The sequence below is a fragment of the Dermacentor variabilis genome, chromosome 3 (genome assembly GCF_050947875.1).
Source record: "Dermacentor variabilis isolate Ectoservices chromosome 3, ASM5094787v1, whole genome shotgun sequence".
Lineage (NCBI taxonomy): Eukaryota > Metazoa > Arthropoda > Arachnida > Ixodida > Ixodidae > Dermacentor > Dermacentor variabilis.
In genome coordinates this window covers 241461119-241483541 of record NC_134570.1, presented here as the reverse complement: position 1 = coordinate 241483541, position 22423 = coordinate 241461119, and the positions used below count along the sequence as shown (strand labels likewise).

Genomic DNA, 22423 nt, shown 5'->3' with positions numbered 1-22423 from the left:
TATCGCGAACATATTCTTACCTTTGCTAAAACTATATTGGCATCCAAACGCGCAGCAGGTCGTGGTAACAGAAAATGACGTGAAGCGACGTCGCACTTGCCACAAAACATCCTTCGAGGCGTTCACAAGATCAAAACAACACAGAATAGGAACGGAAGGAATGCCACCAACAAGCGCCGCTTCTCGAGCAAAGATGGCACTGAAGCGCGACTGTAAACAAACGAAGCCGGCGCAAGGGGCCACGTGATGCCATTAGGCCAATAGCGACGCGGCGTCGGCTTCGGCCAGAGTGCTGGAGGAGGAGTCTGCGTTCTTCAAAGCGTGGCACTACTTTACGAAGTTTAAGGGGTTTTAGCCCAACCGCTTAATGCGTACTCGAAACTGGTCTCAGCCGGACCGCTCGCTCCGTACTATTGTCTGCTCGCGTCAGCTCTCTCTCTCTCTCACTTGTTTGGTTTTGTTGGTTTGGTATTATTTGCGCTTGTTTGTTTCGATTGTTATCGTTTGCGATTGTTTTGTAATCTGATTGTATGAGCGACGCGAATTGTGTAGTGCTTTCTGTAAGCCACGCGGCACCAGTGACTACACTGGAACGTTCGACGAGTCATCTATAAAATACGACGCGCTTGACCCGCAGATCTGATTTTCGATGATTGCCGGCTCTGCTACATGTCCCCCTCAAGTTATTTGCCTCAATATATCGCGAAATGAAAAGACGTGTGAACTAGCGCTCATATTTTGCAATTGGGAGTATTGTAATCATCGACGAATTAAAGAAAAATCATAACTACGGCCGGACAATGAGGTTTCTGTTTTCTTTCAAAAAACGTATTCCTTTATGTTCCTTTATTCGCCAGTGTGTGTGTGAAATTGAAGTGGCTGTCTGAAGAAAGAACCAAAGGTGGAAATGCTGATTATGAGCGTGACGATGATATTGCTGATATAGTTATTTGGCCAAATCTGACCCTTAGAAGAGGACTTGTTTTGGTCAGGGAGAAACGCCGACTCCAGGCTTCCGTTATTGGCGCGCTCTTTGTCCACTATGTTCAAGAGTCATTTCTCTCTCTAGATGAGACCTATCAAAATTATCGTGCCCATGAAACTGACCTGAGCTGACTCCTGATTATCCCTCCAGGTTCCCGATGACTGGCAGGATCAAGACTACCGAGATGAAGGTCAACTGGTGGGTATGCGGAAAGTAGCGTAAGGATTTCCGGCTTCGAGTGGATATGTCGCGTTATAATTGCTGTCATTCAATATGCAAAATTATTCTCACTTTTGTTGGGGACAACAACAGCACCACTAAGCGTAACGCCGTATTCCTCTCTTGGCGATAACGACGCGACCATGAGTTCTCTCTTACGAAGGTCAGCCGCCTATAGTCCGCTCACCTGTGCTTCACTGAGGATTCCGAGCCGCGCATTCGCCTTTCTGACTTGTGTCTAGACATTTCCTTCAATCGATGTACTGCGCATCGACTCGAGAAAGTGGATGACCGGCAGCGCCGCGTCTCGGCGTCGTGACTACTCGATTCCCGAGTTTTGCAGGCAGGCACTTCTGGGCGTTTGTTGCTCGAGCGATTCGTCAACGTAGAAATCACTGAGCCCTCTTTAGTCGAGTTGAGACGCTGTGCTCCACTTGGCGGAAGAGCATTGGCGGCTGTCGGTGGAAATGCAAGGTAATCAGACGTTCGCGAAATGAACGAATGACCACTCACATGGCAGCTGAAACCATTACATGAAAACTTCCGAATTCTTCGGTCGGGTCCCAGGACAGTTGAAAGGTGCCTCGATGCCCGCGTGATCGGCACACCGCGGTTGTTTCGTATTCGCTCGGCTCTCTCGACTGTACCGTTCTGGTGCGCTCGTATTTTGCCGAAAAATCGAGTTGGCTGCTGGGATTCTCGCCCAGCGGCTGTCGATGCTGCCTGTCAGCGTCGGAGCATCGCCACTTCTAGCGGCGAGTGCCGACCGTGGCGGCCGCATTTCCGTGGAGTCGAAATGGAAAGGGCGCACGTCTGACCCCAGCTGGTCACAACAGCACCTCTTCTTTAAGTCCCAGAATGCGCTGAAGCACGCGACTTACTGCAGTTACTTGCACTAAGAATGCACCAAGAAAAGTTGCAAAAGGTTATGGTTTTAACCTTGACCATGACCGTGTATTTGTAGAATTTATTTTTTAAACATATTCAAAACACATACGCACACGAAAGAAATAGCGCAAGAAGAACGTATGATCTGTAACGCGATCACTTCGAAACCCGCACCGATTCGAGCATGGCTTTGTCGGTTAAAGCAACATCTTGATGGTCACAGCTTGCGATCGAGTAGTATCACAAACCACAGATGGGCACGTCGACCCAATGGTGAGACTTCTGGACCACACCCTGTGGTAAAAATACATTTGCAGCCTCCTGTGCGCATTAAAGAAGCACCGAAGAAAAATATGGTGAACGCATAAATAAACAGACTACACAACAAAGTTTTTTTCTAACTTCCAGAGAACTGCTTTGCTGAGATTGTTCGTAATCACGGCAATGACGGGTAGTAATATACATGAGTTTGTCTTAACCTTAGTGCTTGTGGCATTATTGAGTTTAGTCGTGTACAATGGCCCAGTAGGTGATGTCTGTAGGCTTTTACGATGTTCATTCACTTCAACAGAGGGGCCTCGAAAGCTGCAGGGAGCCGTGTGCCACTCACTCCATAAGAAAGGGCGCTGACATGGTAAGGGCGGCGCGCGTCGTCTTTTCGCCGTCCCATTGGTCCACGGCGCAAACGTTGGCGTCCCTGGATGACATCGACAAGCTACTGGACCTTCACTTAGGAGCCATCTATATGTAGGCGCTACTCGCTCGAAAGATGGAGGACAGGATGCAGCGCCGTTGTAACCACATCTGCGGCAGCACGAAAAGTTACCGGACAGATAAATACAGGGCTGTAGCCCAATACACTGACGATGTATGTGCTAATTCAGCGGAAGTTCGCACGGTGGAGCAACTGACAATATTATGCTAAATGCATTTGACGCACCATACGGTTACTGTAATTCGTTACACCCGTTGTTTACTGCAAGTGCAACGCATGCTTGCTCATCGAGGCTTACTTAGAATGCAGTTGGGCGATGTGCATACCTGATTTAGTCATGATAGCGATCTTAAAGCAGATCTCGGGCCATAGAAAGTCGCCGGATCTCAGCGGCCGCATGCGTGCTATCCGAACTGCGGTGGAATATTTACGTTAGTGGGTTGCAATAACTTATAAGAATAAATGACAATGTGCCGTCATCAAGTGGGGCATGGCTTCTCGTGGACTTTGCTCCTCTTCCCGCCGTCCTCCTGCTTCTCTTCATTGGTGGCACTCAGGCGCTCAGTGACTGTGAGCGCCAAGAGGGGGCCGCCGAGTTGCCTGGTCGAGAATATGCAGTAGACATCAGCGTTGAGCAATTGTGGATACATTTTTCATTTTAAAGCAAAATTCTTTTAAATCAAGCCATGTACCAACTATAGCCTAAGCATCGGTAGTACTGCCAAATTCTAAGCCATTCTCGGGGCAGCTTTGTTCGCCCTCTAATTAGGGACGCGTCGAGCGTATAGAAGCAGCATCGTGCCATCGGGGGTGTACCTCTTTAAGCTTTCGTGGCCCGCCTTTGGAGATTAACGGCGTCCTGGCTTTCTCAAAATCCTACATGCGTCATCTCACATCGCCCTCCAGCCTCCTGCAGGCCATGCTGGGCTGCATGGCCGTGGTGGACTCGTCGCTGGCTCAGGACATCCCGCGCATCGTGGTCGTGGCGCTGAGGCTCGCCAGAGGTGAGTGCTGCGCTAAGCATGCGACGGGGTGGCACCCAGGTGCCATGGACGGCCTTGGCGAGCCTCGCTTTCCGCCTCCAGCATCGGCTCTCGTCTTTCCTGGTCTGGTCCATGCGGTGGTGTGCCTCTGCCCGCCGCTGCCACGTGACAGCGCGTGTGTCTGCTGTCGAGAGTGCGACTAGAAAGTTATGAAACACACAGACGCCGGCCTGTCTCTTTAGGCGACGCCAAGTCAGGGGCGCGGATTAATTGAGGAGCGGTGACGCCTGTAGTGGGAGTACCGGGAAAAAAAAAGTCATACTGTGTAAAGTCAGCGGCCCCCGGCTGAATCTGCAGCTCTCGAGCACGATAATGCCAAGTCTCCAATTTTTTATCTTGTGTAAATCGCATAAAGACAAATGTAGTCAGCCAGCATTTTCAGTAGCGTAAAAATAGAAGTTGCTGTCCATTTCGGTGACCATTGTCCTAAATCAAACTGGAACCTTGGCAAGAGTCTGGGACCTTCGTTCATGGTAGAAACAGTGACTAAAGTAGACTATTCTTAAACACGGTATTAAAGAGCGACAATATACAACTTTGCATTAGTAGAATACTCTTTCAAATGTTATTGGCGTTTGTATATAAATGTTCTGATTATTAAGAAAAAAACGTCGTGCAGATTCAACGGGCATGTTGCAATTTGTGTCAAGCGAAGCGTTCCTGAAAGGGTAAATTAAATGCAATACCTACAAGTCGTCATCTTGTGTAGGTCGTAATCCCATGCACTGCTGACGCACTGTGCACCAATCTCCAGCTACGCCGAAATTTTAGCAGCAGTTAACAAACTGGTTAAGCTATAGGCCTTACGTGCAGAAACCGTGATTTGATTACGAGGCGCACCGTAGTGGGAGGCACTAGTTTTGAACACCTGGGGCAGCGTGCACGTGGTGCACGGGCGTCCCTGCATTTCCCCGCCATCGAAATGCGGCCTCCCGCATAGCCGCTAATTAAGCCATCACGGTGAGCCTGCAAGCACACTGTGAGACGCCGGAGCAGCGAAATGTCACGAGGACGCGGGAATGTCAAGGGAGGAATGGTGAGAGGAGGTGCGGGGGAGAGAGAAGTGCGGCAGCGAAAGAAAGGTTCACTCGCTTCAGCCGCATCTCTGTCCTAGTGGGAACTGGCGCGCACACGGGCTAAAGTGGGCTGGAGACTGCAGTCCACGTTCGCATGGGTCGCGTGGCGGGAGCCTCCACGTCTTGCCTGGCATGCGAGCACGTGATCGCTAGGGTGCAAAGCGCGGTGCAGAGCATTGGCAGGCTTACATAGCATCTAATTAACCGCGGCTTCACATAGATTTCGCTTTGGATGTGCAAATTTTTATCAGTTTGACCTATCACGCCAGACACCAGCAGCAGCCACACTCAACAATGGCCGGGAGAGCTCGGAAAGGAAGCTTCTCTTTGAATATGAAAGCTAAGGTTATCTCTCTCTCAGCGACCGAGTCCCCGCAGCCGTGACATCAGTATGACATCCTGTGTTTCGGGGCTCTCTCGTACGCATTGCAATGCACCCTAAACCAAGCAAAGCTGAACCAAAATATGGATTCAGTGAAAGTATTCCCGCACTGTGAGAGCGGTATACTTATGCTGCTCGTTAGAACGTGAATCGAGATAACCCCGCTGATAGAACGATTCTCTATCGTAGTGGCTAAAACCAACCATGTTTTCTCATTAAACGTGGATTTATATCTTTAATTCATCACTAAATGTCGCGAAAAATGACCTTTGGCGCCCCACGCGGCAAAAACACGAAGCTGCATAAGAGGTCCACCACGTGACCTTCCACTGGCGTACGCGGTTCCTGGTCTTTTTATCAGTATTGAAATGCAGTATACTTTTTTTATTATTATAAGTTTTTCCTGACTTACAATGTACTGATAAGCCTTCGTTTGTGGGGAGCAGAAAAGCGCTCACCCGCCGTGCTTGCTCAGTGGCTATGGTGTTGGGCTGCTGAGCACGAGGTCACGGCATCGAATCCCGGCCACGGCGGCCGCATTTCGATGGGGGCGAAATGCGAAAACACCGTGTACTTAGCTTTAGGTGCACGTTAAAGAACCCCAGGTGGTCGAAATTTCCGGAGTCCTCCCCTACGGCGTGCCTCATAATCAGAAAGTGGTTTGGGAACGTAAAACCCCATAATTTAAATAAAAGTGGCGCTGCCTTCGCCTTCGTTTTCGATGTGTTGGCCTGGCTCGTCTATCGACAGAACAACGACAACGGGGGCCAGCCAGCCATGACAAAGCCGTGTACTTGAGGAAAAACGCGGCGCAAATATAAGAAATGTGTGTACAACAACGCAAAGTTATTGCACCAACTTTCCATCTTGAAAAGTAGTTGAAAAGGTCGAAATGGTGGGTGGTTCACCGCAGCTGCAGTCACTCCTGGGAAAACGGAATGACGGCCGGCTTTCACAATTTGCGAGGCATCGAGATCGCTCTCACTTCTCAGCGTTGCGGGAGGAGGGACTTTTTTTTTACTTTCTTTAGAGGCTGTTCAGATTGAAAAATTCTGCTTACAAAATATCGATGCGCTTTTGGAAGTAGCCGCTGCAGGTGTAAACACTACCGAGCTTAAGCTTGGCGCCCACCATAAAAAAACAAGGTCCTTAAAATTGGTTGTCTGTCCCTTTAAGTAGACTCTATCAATATTGCTAACAAATTCCCTTCAATGGCTCTTGAAGTAGCGTTAATGCAGTGTTTGAAAGAACGCATGCTATACATTTATTACGGGTCTTTCTATAATTTTCTTTCCAGATACCGTCTTGCCGGTGCTGTTCCTTTCCGTATGGACGGCCGTCTCAGCTCCTGACAAGTCTTTAACGATCGCTTTGCGACGCCGTTTCACAGCGCGCGGTGTTTGTAAGAGTTTGACGACGTCGTACCAATGATGCTTAAATGGCTCGGCAGTCTTACTCGGATAAGAGATGCCGCACGATGTTTCGGCAAACTGAGTAGTCTTCGGCCCGACGAAGGCACTTGTCGAAGCATTGGCGCCAGCGACATCTCTAGTTCAGCCCTCGCTCGATCGCGTCGAGCCTACGGCTAACTGTGAGAATACTGTTCAACCCGCATGCGTAAGATTTCATTACCGGAGGAGCAGCCGTGCCTCATATTTTCGTGCCGTAAGCAAACGCGGGGAACCTTTCTGAAGAAGGCCACCGCACCCGCAGGTTTCCTCGAGGCGCCTCCACTGTACGGCCATAGCTCGCTGCGACGGCTCGAAAACTGTCGGAAAAAGGACGTCCGCTACCTGTTCAGACATAATGGCTGCGCAGTTGTTTAGCACGAAATGCTCGTTTTCCTATACGCTCGTAACCAAGTGTTCGTTTATTTTGGTGCGACATAATCGCTGCAACACTGAAGCATGCATCGCCTCATGTGAAAACAGTGCATTCTGCTCTGCTTCCAGAAGAGGATTTGAACCGAGCAAAAGCTGCGCAGCCATCTAAGCAGCAAGGGCGCGTTGTTTTTCAATAACGCTGCTCGAGACAGACTGTTCGGCACCACTAATTCGTGTTGTTTGGCAGCGCTGGTGTCGTTGCTGGTGCTCCGCAGTCCCGCGTGTGGCTTCTCGGCGCTGCTGCACGCGATCACCCTGCACAAGTGCCTGCAGGCCCGCCTGTGGGAGGACTCGCCGCACGTGGCCCGCCAGGTCGAGCACATCGGTGAGCGGCGCGCGCAACACTTCCTCCGTGGAGCAGGGAGGAAGGAAAATGGCGGGGAGCGTCGCCTGACTCTTCTGAACCGTGGTCGTAGAAGAATTGTGCTAAAAAGGCAACGTGATTGCCAAGCGGAAATTTCTAGGAGGCTGTGGGAGCCGACAGTGACAACGTGGCGAGAGTCTATCGTGACGAGGGCGTAACTACCACGAACCCAACAATGTCCCGAAAGGTCCGGTGAACGTGCAGGGCCTGTTTGCCACGTGTAAAGGCGTCTAGGCATGGGCTCCGGAGGCTACCTGTCGGACGTCACGCTTCCTCCTGGTCCCTTTGATGCTTGCACAGATGCGCACGCCGCCCCACGCCAAGTGAGCCCAAATCGTAGCACGCGCCGTAGGCGTCTTACATTTGTCGTTCCGGACTGCCCGACGCGCGGCGTACACCAACGCTCATTGGCTCAAAGCAACACGTCGGACAGTCCGGGTGGACAAATTGAAGAGACCTCACGCCAGTGAAGTATCTAAAACTTAGCGCCAACTGTAGAGCTCGAGGATTGAAAAGTAGGGTTTCCTAATTTCGCGCGGAATCTTTCAGACTGAACAACGGTTCCGTGTGAAAACCGAAACGTATTTCTTCATCCTTTGACGTCATCGTATTGAGTAACGTTATCTATTATGGCTTTCTAAAATATGAATTCACTTGCCGACCAGGCAATATGTTGTCTAACTGTCGACTTGTAACGCATGTCGCTAAATGAGAATAAATTGCAAGTTGTCTAATCTCTCTTACTCGCATTACGCAGTCTCCATTTTCTTGTCATATCGTTCTTCTATTTCCGCCCGTTTTGTCCAACTAGCGTTGCAACATGCAGAAACATTATTGTACCGTATCGCGTCTGAGTACAAAATCAGAGAAAGAAAGAAAAAAATAAGTACTGCGCACATTGCAAAGTTCAAGGTTTGCATTTACTCCAGTTATTAAAATAGCTCACGAACGCCATCGTCGCGTTGGCATATTATCGAGGACGGCTGCGTGTGATTTAAACTGCTGGAATACGGAATGCATGCACGATACGTTGCAGTGAGACCAACGATCAAGTCCATTTTTCGGGACTGGAAATACATAGTCACCCGTAGCCAGTCACCGTTCTATAGCGTTTTCCGGTGTTTCATATAGCTGAAAACGCGCTATCCGGAGGCCCAGGGTGTTGACTGATACATCCACGGGAGAAAGCAACCCTCGCAGAACGTTCTCGTGACGGGGCAATCCGCTTGCTCGAACCTTTGTGAGCACAAAATATTGCCCACAATTAATGAGGCTGCCAAGTTGAGAACAAATTGGCTGAATTTAGCAAAGTTTCAGAAGCTCTTCTGCTTGGGCAGATTGGGGTCAAGATTTCCTAGGTATACTTGAATGTGGCGCAAAATACACTTCGCGAGAAGGGACAGAAAAAAGAGGACAGTGAAGCGCCAGACCTTTGGGTACACATCAATGGTGCATAGCTTCCCAAACACTTCAGTTATCTCTTATTAAACGAATTTCCGCATCCGAAAACCTGGCGTTTTCGTATCGTTGGAACAGCTCCCCCCGAAGTATTAGAGCGAACGTGGCGTTCAGGTGAGTGTAATGAAACAGCGCCGTGGGGTAGGTGCTCGTGCTAGCGTGCTGCAGCGTAAGTATACAGGATTCGAATTATGCGCATGGCGTATCGAAAACAAGCTCCTCACGGCAGGAGAAGCGAGGGCCACTGAGCTACAGGCTGCAAGCAGCGAAAATCTCGCAAGAGCGCTAATTGTAGGCCCGCAAGATTTCTTACCGGCAGATAGCTGTCGGTTAATCTGGGATTGCGATGTCTCCAGCATTTTCGACAACAGTGGCTAGGCGTATTATGATGTGCCCGGAAAGTGTGCGGGCCGACTTAGCCTGAACTAATGACAATTACTCCACTGCAGTGGGTCGCTGATTATGGCGTGGGCACGGCGAGGATTCGGATTAAGTTCCCGCCCAAGGCGGCCATGTTCCGATACTGGAGTGACTGAAAGACGCTCGCGTAAACCGTGCTTCGTGTCCGCGTTAAAAAATGCCTGTTGGCCACCAATATTCATTCCAATTTCTGCACTACTGCGCCTGTGATATCGCCTGTGTCGCCTCGTCTCGTTAATCCTAATCAATAGTTACCAATAAAGGGTCATTCCATCTTTCGGCTGTTCCTGTTGGCAACGACTCGTTTGAAAAGGTTAGCTGGATTAGCTCACCAGTTGACCGTTATTGCCGAATTTTCCATTAACGACCTGGTCTATTATTTCATGAAGTCGAGATGGAAGTGTCGCAGAGTCATCGCTTGCATACCGCGTGCATGTAATTGGAGTTCAATGGTCGTCGTCCTGCAGTAGGTGTAAATAGGCTGATGATGACGAAAACGCCCGGGACATTGTGGCAGCCATTAAGGGATCCAGCAGAATCGACTAAAGCGTAACACATCACAATGTAGCCGAAATGCGAAGCAATTTATAAACAACAGCAGAAATCATCCCGAATATTCCACGACGTTCAAAACAAGCCGAGTTTGCCTTTGCTTGCTACGGACATGGTAACCCCCATATGGCATATTAGAGAGCTTTAGAATAGGGGCCCTAGTTTGGGGCCCCAAAGAGCTTTGCGGGTGTTATCGTTGGGGCACGCAGGAGTTAAGAGCTTTAGAATAGGGTTTTGCGTTTGCGGATAGCGTCTTGCGCTGACACTACGGCGTCAAAGAAAAACTATTACAAATAATTAAATAAACTATACCATTTTATGATAGGAATAGTAATCTTGACTTGCGTGTATTCGCGTTTTATTACAATTTAGAGGTTATTCTGTAAGCAGCAAACAATTAGTTGCGCTTAGCTTTGAGCAAACCAACTTTACGTACCTTCACCAGTCAAGCTTAGCCGTGTTAGGCCTGCGAGCCATAAAATCCACAATCGAATTCGGTATCAGCACCGTCTAATGAATCAATCTTCATAACACACGCTAGTTGAGAGAAAGCGATAACTGCCGTCACTTCTCCTAGCTTGCGGAATTCGCGCGTTACCACGAATCGAACCCAGTTTGGTGCTAAGTTAGAGCCGTCGCTTCGATGGGTGCCGCCATGTTTGCTGACGCAAAGTTTTTGGGGCCGCTATTTGGCCTTCCGCTAAATAGGTGAAATAGCGTTCCCAACGCAAAACCCAAACGTAGTTTGCGTCTCGCGCATGCGTAGTGGCTTCGACGCTATTTCTTTGGGGCCCCAAAACATTTCGGGCCCCTTTTCTAAAACTCTCTATTATTTTCTATTTTCTTTCGCCTGAACTTTACTATAGAAAAATGATTGACATCCTTCTAGGCAATAGTATGTGGTGCTGTTTGGTTTAACATGATTTTCACGACTGTCAATTAGCTTCATACATTGTCTCCCGCATTTGGCAGGTCCGGCGCTGTCCAGCAGCCTGGTCCGCGCTGGTGTCACTAGCCTGGACAAGCTGGCCAATGCGAATCCCCGAGAACTGGAGCTGGTATGTAAGAGCGAACTATAGCGGCTGTCGTCGGAAGTATGACTGCACGCGTGTTGTGATCGATATCAATATCCAATTTTAGTTTATTTTTTTTTTACGAACGGAATCAATACAATATTCACAACTGAAGCCGAACAAAGCCTGACGGTTCACAAAGCACCGACATACGACGCAGAATATGGACTCGATTATGAACTCAATGCAGTTCTTATAGCACATAATAATACGCATGCAAACATACAGACACGATATATTGCGTACACACTTGGCATAGCAGCACACCTGGCAGCGATGCGCATCGTGCCTCCTCGTCTCCTTGCACCATTGTGCTACAATGGACTTTTCCACATGCATGCACCAACGAGCCCACATTGTAGCCGACCGTGGCCCAACGAAATACTTTGAGCCAACAAACCTACCGGAGACAAATTCTATGAGACTCGATCAAAGAATAACGAGCCTAAACAAGATGCTGGGACCGTGGCCACCAGGTACTCACCGTAAGCGCGTACTAACTACTGTTAAAGAGTTTTTGGAGGCCGCTCATATCTCGGCAAAATACTACGATAAAGCATAAACGGAATTTTCGCCTGGTGAAAATAAAACTGTGCGCAGCGTATATACACATACTGTGTTAATTTTTCTCTTATGTGTAAAGTAGTGATTTGGGCTTGTTGGTACGACATCGTGAGGCTTATAGCGCTTGAAAAAGACAAGGACGAAAGGGAGACGTGGCACACACAGCGCCTTTGTGTGTCACGTCTCCCTTTCGTCCTTGTCTTTTTCACGCGCCATAAGCCTCACGATCTCTTATGTGACGTTTTCTATATCATCGTTGCCCCTGTTTGTCGGAACATTTCTAATGTGCCATTTTACCACGCACTAATGTTTTGTGTATCTTTACACAAAATCTGTAGACTTATAACGAGTCAAATTATAATGCGTCATCTTATAATGTATTTTATTTACCTTTCTGATGTTATGTTAATTGTGCGTTGTAGTTGTTATAACATGTGATAATTAATTTTTATGTAACCTATGTGAAAAGGTTACGTAATCCTAATCCATAAGAAAGGTAACGCCAAAGACTTGAAAAATTATAGACCGATCAGCTTACTGTCTGTTGCCTACAAAGTATTTACTAAGGTAATTGCAAATAGAATCAGGAACACCTTAGACTTCTGTCAACCAAAGGACCAGGCAGGATTCCGTAAAGGCTACTCAACAATAGACCATATTCACACTATCAATCAAGTGATAGAGAAATGTGTTATATATAGCATTCATTGATTACGAGAAAGCGTTTGATTCAGTCGAAACCTCAGCAGTCATGGAGGCATTACGGAATCAGGGTGTAGATGAGCCATATGTAAAAATACTGGAAGATATCTATAGCGGCTCCACAGCCACCGTAGTCCTCCATAAAGCAAGCAACAAAATCCCTATAAAGAAAGGCGTCAGGCAGGGAGATACGATATCTCCAATGCTATTCACAGCGTGTTTACAGGAGGTATTCAGAGACCTGGATTGGGAAGAATTGGGGATAAAAGTTAATGGAGAATACCTTAGTAACTTGCTATTCGCTGATGATATTTGCTTAGTAACTCAGGGGACCAATTGCAATGCATGCTCACTGACCTGGAGAGGCAAAGCAGAAGGGTGAGTCTAAAAATTAATATGCAGAAAACTAAAGTAATGCTTAACAGTCTCGGGAGAGAACAGCAATTTACAATAGGCAGCGAGGCACTGGAAGTCGTAAGGGAATACATCTACTTAGGGCAGGTAGTGACGGCGGATCCGGATCATGAGACGGAAATAATCAGAAGAATAAGAATGGGCTGGAGTGCGTTTGGCAGGCATTCCCAAATCATGAACAGCAGGTTGCCGTTATCCCTCAAGAGAAAAAGTATATAATAGCTGTGTCTTACCAGTACTTACCTACGGGGCAGAAACCTGGAGGCTTACGAAAAGGGTTCTGCTCACATTGAGGACGACACAACGAGCTATGGAAAGAAGAATGATAGGTGTAACGTTAAGCGATAAGAAAAGAGCAGATTGGGTGAGGGAACAAACGCGAGTTAATGACATCTTAGTTGAAATCAAGAAAAAGAAATGGGCATGAGCAGGACATGTAATGAGGAGGGAAGATAACCGATGGTCATTAAGGGTTACGGACTGGATCCCAAGGGAAGGGAAGCGTAGCAGGGGGCGGCAGAAAGTTAGGTGGGCGGATGAGATTAAGAAGTTTGCAGGGACGGCATGGCCACAATTAGTACATGACCGGGGTTGTTGGAGAAATATGGGAGAGGCCTTTGCCTTGCAGTGGGCGTAACCAGGCTGATGATGATGATGATGATGATGATGTGAAAAGGTGCAGCCGGCACTATATGTTGGTGCCAACATCTCCTTGTGTGCCACGTTAAAAAGAAAGAAGGAAAAAAAGAGATTGCACTTACCGCGAACAAACTGCTCCCTCACAATGCTTGCTAGCCGGACAGGTACCGGGGAGGTGGACACAGCGTTATACGTTGTTTCACAATGCCCGTGCGATCTCGCACTGCTGCTGTTCTACAGAGAAAAGAACATTGCACGGGCGGTGGATTTGAGTTGCATACGGGCATGTACAGCAATGCTACATAAGATCGTGATCGTGTGGTTGCGTTCAGGCGTATGCAGCTGCAACTTTGATTGTAGAGATGAGAGATTTTTTGTCTCTGCGAATTTCAAGCTACTTTGGGGGAGACGCCGCTCCCTTAACTGCGGAGATGGACGTGTTTTCAGTCGGAAGGGTGCCGGGTTCTTCCACGTAAACAGCGGCCGCTCCGAGAAAGCGGTCTCGTCGCCCGAACGACACCGAGAGCGAGGATACTGTGATCTATTCAGCGGCCAGTGATGAAACCTAGAATGACAGTGCACGACTTCGTGCCCGTACCAATGCACAAAGCAAAGGGAACACTCGTCAGGACGTCTCCTTCCACAAGTAAGACAACTGTGGACCCAACGCGAAAGTCACCGGACCGCAGAATTTTATTTGTGTCTGTGGCTGCTAGCGACAATCTAAACCGGCTCAACCGCCAAGCCACATCGGTGTCGCTTGAGGCCCTTGTTCCGGATCAGATCAAGTACGTAAGAATCAACACCCGAAAGAACATTCTTGCTATAGATGTTACAAACCGCAGCAAGGTCAGCAAGTACAGCAACCACAGCAAGTAACCTTAAGGTCCTGGATAGCGTCAACGTACGCTGCTATAAACAAGACGATCATGGCTCTACGGCTGGTGTGATGTATGACGTAGATAATTCCATAAGCGATGCTGACCTGCACATACTCATTAAGCGAGTGACAGAGGGAGTTGACATATTGCAAGCCCGTCGCCTGGGGAATTCGCACTGTGTGATGCTAACTTTGAAAGGAGATAGCCTACCGTCACACGTCAAGGTCGGGCACTTCCGACACGTAGTACGGCCTTTTCTGCCAAAGCCGCTTCAGTGTCGGAAGTGTCAAAAGATGGAGCACGTTAGTGTGGTTTGCACAAATGCTGCCTTGTGCTCACGACGCTCTGGGTCGCACAGCTCCGACGCCTGTCGTGCAGAAAACCAGAAGTGCGCCAATTGTCAAGGCTCTCACGATGCATGTTCAAAGAATTGCCCACATGTGAAAAATGAGCTTAAAGTCTTGAGGCAAATGGTCAGGGATGGTTCGTCGCAGAGGGAGGCTGCCGCTAAGGTGCGACGTCGGCGTTCACATCGCCGGAGGTCTAGGAAACGCACTGCTATTGCTAAGGACGCACCGTGTCCACTGACAGTCCACAAACTTCCGTAGACAACTAGCAATACTAGGAAGGAGATTTCTCAGCAGAAAGTCTCCAGTATTGTTGCATCATACGAGGAGTGGCCGCCGTTGCCACGGCTAGACCAACCCGTGGAGCGGCAAGATGTAGCACGCTCACCAAATTATGCTCCACTTTCTGACAGCAGCCCAGACGACGGCAAACAAGTCGTCACCATGACACAGGCCCTTACGAACACGCTATGAGTGGTACTGACTGCCACAGGCACTCCGGCGGCTCGAGTTGTCTTCAAATACTGAATGCCCTGAATTCGGCACTGTCCAGTCTTGAGAAGCAACATGGCTGCTCCTCAGCACTCCTTCCTTAAAGAAGTCAAGGAAACGTTCATCTTCCAGTGGAATACCAGAGGCCTTAAATCCCGCATTTTGGACTTTCGTCCGTTTGTTGTTAAGCACAAATTTCCAATCATTGCCATTTGTGAGCCAAACATTAAGAGCGCCATCCGCCTATCAGGATATGAAGCTTTCATGTCTGCCACCGGTAGCGACCGCAGCAAAGTCATCGTTTACATCGGGTGCAGTTTCACTTATCTATATGTTTTACACCCAGTGGCACCTGATGACGCCGTCACTACGTATGTTTGACTATAAAATGCAAGAACGTTTCATTCACGCCCGTAGGTGCCTACATTTCACCTTTGAGTCGATTTGACAGCACAAGACAAGCGCAGTTTAAAAAGCGACAATTGGACTTGGATTCTTACTGGTGATTTCAATGCGCATCACCCGCTATGGGGAAGCTTGAAGATGGATTGTCGAGGAAGACGTGTACTATCCTTCGCGTCGGACGATGAACTCTGCTGCCTAAATGATGGCAGTCCCACCTTTCTGCGGGGATTGCCATGGAGCAGCTGGCTGGACTTAATTTTTGTTTCAACATGACTCAGTGCCAGTGTGAAATGGTTTCCGGACAATGAAGCGCATGGTAGTGGCCACGTCCCAACATATGGTAAAATCGACGGCATACGCAATTCAAACTCTACCACAGTTCTTCAAAGCATAGACTGGCCTAAATATACGTTGCTCAAGGAGAAGAATTGCCAGAAGATCCAGCACTGTCCACCTGGCAACATTGAGGAGCTCATTAACGATACTGCTCGAGAGGCCACAAGAGTTTCTAGGCCTATTCCTAAATTTTCTGAATTCGAAGCAGAATTGGAGCGGCTTCGAGCAATTCGCCGTCGCGCGAAAGCAAGGTACAGGCGCACCAAGTCCATCTACGACCTAAGGGAGGCGAGACGCATACAGAAGAAGATCCAGCGTCGGATCAACTCCCTGCAGTCGCTAAGATGGAAGTCATTTTGTGATTCCGTTGATCCACATAAACCCTTATCACATACGTGGAGAACGGTGCGCGGTCTTCGAACATCCATGGTTATATTGCGCTCAGTTTTACAAACACGATATTAAGGAAGGACAGGACGTGGACGGACGCAGCGCAAACTACCAACTGTTTAATATTGTTAAAGAACGCGCTTATATACTAGGAGATATGGTATATATATGGATATGGGGTAACAACGCTACCCCTTCAAATCTCTGGCTCTCTGTCACGGTCGTCGAGAGATCGACGTAGCGGAGGATTTCTGTTTGAAGGTTGCTTGTCTACCGTCCTCGTTCCCATACATGACCCCCTTGGACGTTCCAATCTCGCTGGATTCTCGTATGGACAATCTGTTTTCCATCGAGGAGTTCCAAGCGGCGTTGCAGACGTTCCTCATCGCCTGGGCCTGACCGGTTGACATACGCACCTCTTGGCAACCTCGATCGAACAGCCCGGCATGCTCTTCTAGAGGTGAACAACAATTTATGGCGTGAAGCAGTGGTTCCTGCTGCATGGAAGTCTCTGCTCAAACTTGGTGAATCACCCCTAGACGTGGCGTCTTATCGTCCCATTGCTCTGGCCATTTGTCTAGGAAAGGTGATGGAGAGGATGGTGCTGACGCGTCTATAGTGGTAGCTAGAACACTACAAGATATACCCTGACGCTATGGCAGGCTTCCGACACAGACGCTCTTCTGTAGACCCCATCATAGATCTTGTCTCGTCTGTTCAGCACGAAAAAATCCTAAGGAGACTGTGAGCGACGATGTTCCTGGACGTTAAAGGCGCTTATGACAACATAACCCATCGAGCCATTCTGGACGCCTTGGGCGATGCCGGCCTAGGTGGCCTTGTGTTTCGATGGATATTCAGCTACTTGAAGGACAGGTCATTCTTTGTGCAAACAGAGGATGGTGCGTGGTCGCAACACAACACCTAGTGTGGCGTACCACAAGCCGGAGTCTTAAGCCCCACTCTATTTATCCTCGTGCTCATCGACCTGGTTCATACCTTTCCACAATCCGTCCATGTGTTGATATATGCAGATGATATATGCATTTGGTCATCAGGAGCGACGCGTCCACAGGTGCGCGCCAGACTCCAAAAAGCGGCCACACTAACATCAAGTTATCTGGAGGTCTGGAGGTGTCCTCCGAGAAGTGCTCTACGGTCGCTTTCACTCGCAAACCAATGAAACCGTAGGCTGTTAGAAATAATGAACAGACTAGTGCCTACGAGAAGACGCACCGCTTTCTAGGAGTGATAATAGCTCAAGACTTCTCCTCGAGTCCTCATGTCTCCTTCCTAAAAAGGAAACTAGTCATGATAACGCACGTGCTCAGGTTTCTTGCAGGAAAGTCATGGGGTGCGTCTGTGAGCGCGATGCTCCAACTCTATAACGCACTGTTTCTTGGTCTCCTACGCTACAGTTTACCTGTACTGGGTGGGACCGGTAAGACCAAACTCCGAGCTTCCAGTCATTGCAAGCTTACCAGGTGTGCGTCCACAGTAGCAACAATAGTCATCGCGCATGACTACCCCATCAATACATTATATTCATGCCGACTTTTTACGAATGCACATCAAGCACTTCGGCCGACTTCCATCGCATCATCTCGCCTCCCTTCCTGCCGCTCGACCTCGTTCAGCGTTTAGTAGAATAATTGAAGCCAACCATGGAACTTTACCGTCATACTTCACACCTGCAGCACGACCATCTCTACCGCGCTGTGATGCCTACATCCACTCCAGGCCCTTCATGTCATTGCCGCATCAAAAAGAAAACGGAGATGTCATCTTTCGCCCTCAAACAAACCGTGCTTTCATTCCTACATGGCAAGCACAACGAACACACCCACGTTTATATGGACGGTTCTGTGTCCTCTAAATGTTCAGCTGGTGTAGTGGTAATTCCCGCTCAATCTGTCACCATCAAATTCAGGACGTCTCACGTTACATCATCGACAGCTGCAGAATTCGCAGTTATCTGTGCTGCTCTGGAGTTTATTGGTCCCAAATCACCACATTCATGGTCAATCTTTTGTGATTAGGAGGCAGCTCTCCGGTGTCTGCTGTCCCCTTTCAACCACGGACCTAATGTGCAATTAGTCGCAGACATCCGACTACTCCACCATCAAGCAATCGACAAGGGGCACAACATCTACCAATGGATACCGAGTGATTGCCCAATTTTGGGAAGTCACAGTGTGGATGACGCTGCCCAGTCGGTCCACGATGGTGCCCATATTATACCCGTACCAACGTCAAGAACAGATGCCGCCACAAGTCTTTGCTCCCTCGCACGCGAGCTTATGCAAACTCTTTGGAACACCAGTGAATTCACAAACGCACATCTCCGCAGATTGTATACACGTCTGCAACTCCGTCTTCCACCAGCGTTACCACGAGCGGAAACAACACTTCTGTGCTGCCTATGGCTTAGCGTGGCATTCGCGAACTCCTGTTCCTTCCGCATTGGAATGTCCGACAGCCCTGTTTGCGACACCTGCGGCTACGAGGAGACGATTGCGCACCTCCTCTGTGACTGTCCACGTTACAATTTGCCACGAGCACTTTTCTTGTGCTCGTGACCGCGCTCGAAAAGCTGCACAATCGCCCCTTCACAGAATAGAAAGTTCTGCGACACTGGTCCAGGCGGGCTTCGGCACTCAAGCCATTAAGGGCTTCGCTGATGTTTTTAAGGGCCTGTGAATTATGCAGCCGCCTTTGGCTGTTGTTGCCCGTAGCATCGCGTTACTGCGTGAATTTTTCTCGATCTTTCTCTATTCTTTCTCCTTTTATTCCCTTTACCACTTTCCCCAGCACAGGGTAACCAGCCGGCGTTCACACTGGCCAACCTCCCTGTCTTTCCTTCCCTTTTTGTCTCTCTGTCTGTCCATTTCCTCAGTGTAGCGCGAGAAAAAAAGAAGTGGTAACAAGCACAAGCGACGATGCCCCTGGACAGAAACGAACAGGTTCCAGAAGCACAAAGGAAGCAGGGCAAGCGAAGCAGTGCTGAATTTCTTACTCATGCTAAAAGCTAAAACGTCTTGAACGTAAATAAATCTGAAGCAAGGCGTTTACCTGTCTTTTTTTTTTCGATCGTCATCAGATGAAATACAAAAGTAAGGCCTAGGTCCTACTTGCAATTGAAAAAGAAATAAAACCCTGTCAAAAGCGACCAGAGATTGGATGGGGTGCTGCGGCTATGAAATCTGGAGACATTCTGGGACACAATCAGGCACGTACTCAGGATTTTTTTTTTGGGGGGGGGCAGCACAAGGCAACTATTTTATGCAAAGGAGGGGAGGGGGGCACCTTTACTAGTAGAAATGTTAATAATGCCTACCATTAGCTATAAAGACGTGTAAATCCGCAAAATAAAAATGAAATAAGTGAGGTACGCCCGTGAGATACACCTATCCTTTACTTGACAAACAAGGAACCACATCAAATGGACTCGCGCAGGAAAGAAGCGCAAGAAGAACACTGCCAAGAACAAGTAAACAAGCGAAAGCGTACAATAAAGATTTCTAGTAGCATTTTTTGAATTAACTCGAGAAGAATTGTAGAGGAATATATATTTGCGGAACAATGACAGTTCTTTTGGACCCACCCGCCGTGGTTTCTTAGTCGCTATGGTATTGGGCTGCTAAGCACGAGGTCACGGGATCGAATCCCGCCCACGGCGGCCGCATTTTGATGGGGGCGAAATGCAAAAACACCCGTGCACTTACATTTAGGTGCCTGTTAAAGAACCCCAGGTGGTCGAAATTTCCAGAGTCCCCCACTACGACGTGCCTCATAATCAGAAAGTCGTTTTGGCACGTAAAACTCCATAATCAATTTTTTTTATCCCTTGTTTAGTGCTCTACCAAGTTAAGAGGAAGCTTTAGCTCGGGTGCTCCTATCTAAATACATGTAAAAGAAGAATTCGTTTTTCTCTGCATCCACTGCAGCAAATTTCACCAGGTTTGTTGCATTTAAAAGAAAAACTTAAAACCTAGTGACTGTTTGTTTCAAATTTTCGAATTAAGTCGTCAATTTTTATTAAAAGCTAACCAAAATCGAAACTTCTGAGGAAATGACACTATGAAGTGTACAGCTCTGTAACTCAGTAACTCAAAATGATAATACAATTCTGTGGATTGCGTCTAATAGTACATCTAAAGCGGACAAAATTGATATGTCACACATGATTCTAGAAAAAAAATTAGTAATATGGAACTGCAGCTTTTGCAGAACCCTTGAAAACAACGTAATAAATGCACGTAAGATATAGAATGACATATCACATTTGTCCGCTTTCATTGGTCTAACGGATGCCTTTTACATAACCGCGATATCTGTTCTTGAGGCAAAGCTATGAATGTGTAAACTTCGTGTTTTATATTTTTCGAACTTTCGAATTTTTTGGTAATCCTTTTAAGAAAATTCAGGACATAAATCGAAATTCCGCTTTCAACAGTCACTAGAATTTAGCTTTCTGTCTCAAATGCAACAAATTTCATTAAGGTCGGTTCACGGGTTATCTAAAGAAAATGTTTTTGCGTTTTACATGTATTTGAATAAGCCGAGTCGAAGGTTGGCCCGAACGAAAGCCTACTCTAAAGTGCCAAAACCGACTCGCATTGTTATTTGGGCAGTTGCGTAACGATGCGTGGCCGCTGCAGTCCCGTATACCCGCGTAGAGCGCAGGACGCTGCGGTTCTAAACGCACTGCGCCCACCGCGGAAGTTTACAAAAACACCTACATAAGCACAGCACAGAAGTGGCTACGTCAGGCGGCTAGATTGATAACTGCATAAGCGTCATTTAATATACGCAGAATTGCTCTCCACTTCCAGCGCCGTTTTCTCTACTTCCTTTTTAAATAGGCAGATGTTGATCCATAAATATTTTCACAAACAACGGTTAAATTTGTTCATTCTCGCCTTTCATAACTGTTTGGCTGTTGCCTCGATCTGCTCTTTACCTTAGTAGATCGCCTAATTTCTCAATTCCTTCCCACTCTCGTTTCCAGCTGCCAATGTTGCACGAAAAGTTCTGTACAATTAGGAAAAAACGAGACAAGGTAACGGATTACAATCATGTTGCTTATGTGTTTACCGATTATTGCGGGGTTTGATGATGGACACGAGGGTTGCAATGTGGGCTTGTTGGTAATGCATCTTCAAGGGGAGTGCGGTTGCGCGATTGAAAGACGGGACAAAAGAAGACACATAGGGACACACACACAGCGCTGCGTGTGTCCCTATGTGTTTTCTTTTGTCCCGTCTTTCAATCGCACTACCGTACTCCCCTTGTTGATGATGGACCCTGTTTCGCGTTATTTCATTTTCCACCTTATCTAACCCATATCGCGGGTATGTGGTTACGAGGATCGGCCAGCGTCGCGGCGAGCCGCCACTCGAGGAAATAATGAAGTAAAATTAAAAGTTACACGCAACTGGCATTTTCTCCGGCCGCAGCTCGTTTCACGAGAATGCAGACCAGCTGACTACGAACCGAATTTCTTTCCTGGTCCCCAGATCAGTCGAAAAAAAGAAGGTTGAACTAAAGAAGCAACAGCGATGCGCGTGACCGTTGTATACATCGTGATAACAGAACGCATCCCGAATTAACGCGCGGGCTCCGAATCGATGGGAAAACTGGCCTTCACATCCCAGCAGACGCCGATAACTGCCGCCATCCAAAGGGAGTGAAAAAGGCAGAAAAATGTTGACCGCCGAATGGCTGTCAAGTCTCAAAATTGATTTGGCAGCGCTTTAGGAATTTTTGTGAGGAGTGGTGGCGTGAGCGGGGAAGGGGGATGTGCCGATTAATCTAGGGAGGAGGGGGCGCCCCTCCCCCTAGGCCCTCCTGGACACAATGTCATTCAATATAAAAACGCTTAAAGTTCACGAATTCATGTAACAATTAAAAGGGTTACATGAATTGTATCTTCTGTTGAATACTGGTACTTAGTTCATATAACGAAAGCATTCTTTCAGTGCGCCTTCATTTAGTTTTTATTGTCTTTCCATCAGGTTCTTGTTTAATTGTTCTGGCAGAGACTTGTATAATTTCATTGCCCCAAGAATTGGGTTTAACCATGTACCTAATGTTTTTCTTTTTAAGAGTTTTGTGTATATATGTATCTCTATTGTTTGTTTTTCCCGAGCTGTTTCATGTGTGAAGCAAATTGTTTAAGTGGGATCTATGTAC

General features: G+C 47.8%; 1 protein-coding gene across 1 annotated transcript in view; it reads left to right on the top strand.

Moving 5' to 3' along the window:
• LOC142576750 (putative ATP-dependent DNA helicase HFM1) overlaps positions 1-22423 on the top strand; it is a 295132-nt gene that overhangs the window by 148887 nt on the left and 123822 nt on the right. The window contains exons 8-11 of the mRNA XM_075687030.1: positions 1136-1183; positions 3714-3811; positions 7379-7516; positions 10958-11043. Coding sequence (XP_075543145.1) covers positions 1136-1183; positions 3714-3811; positions 7379-7516; positions 10958-11043 — 370 coding nt within the window. The remainder of the gene's footprint in view (positions 1-1135; positions 1184-3713; positions 3812-7378; positions 7517-10957; positions 11044-22423) is intronic.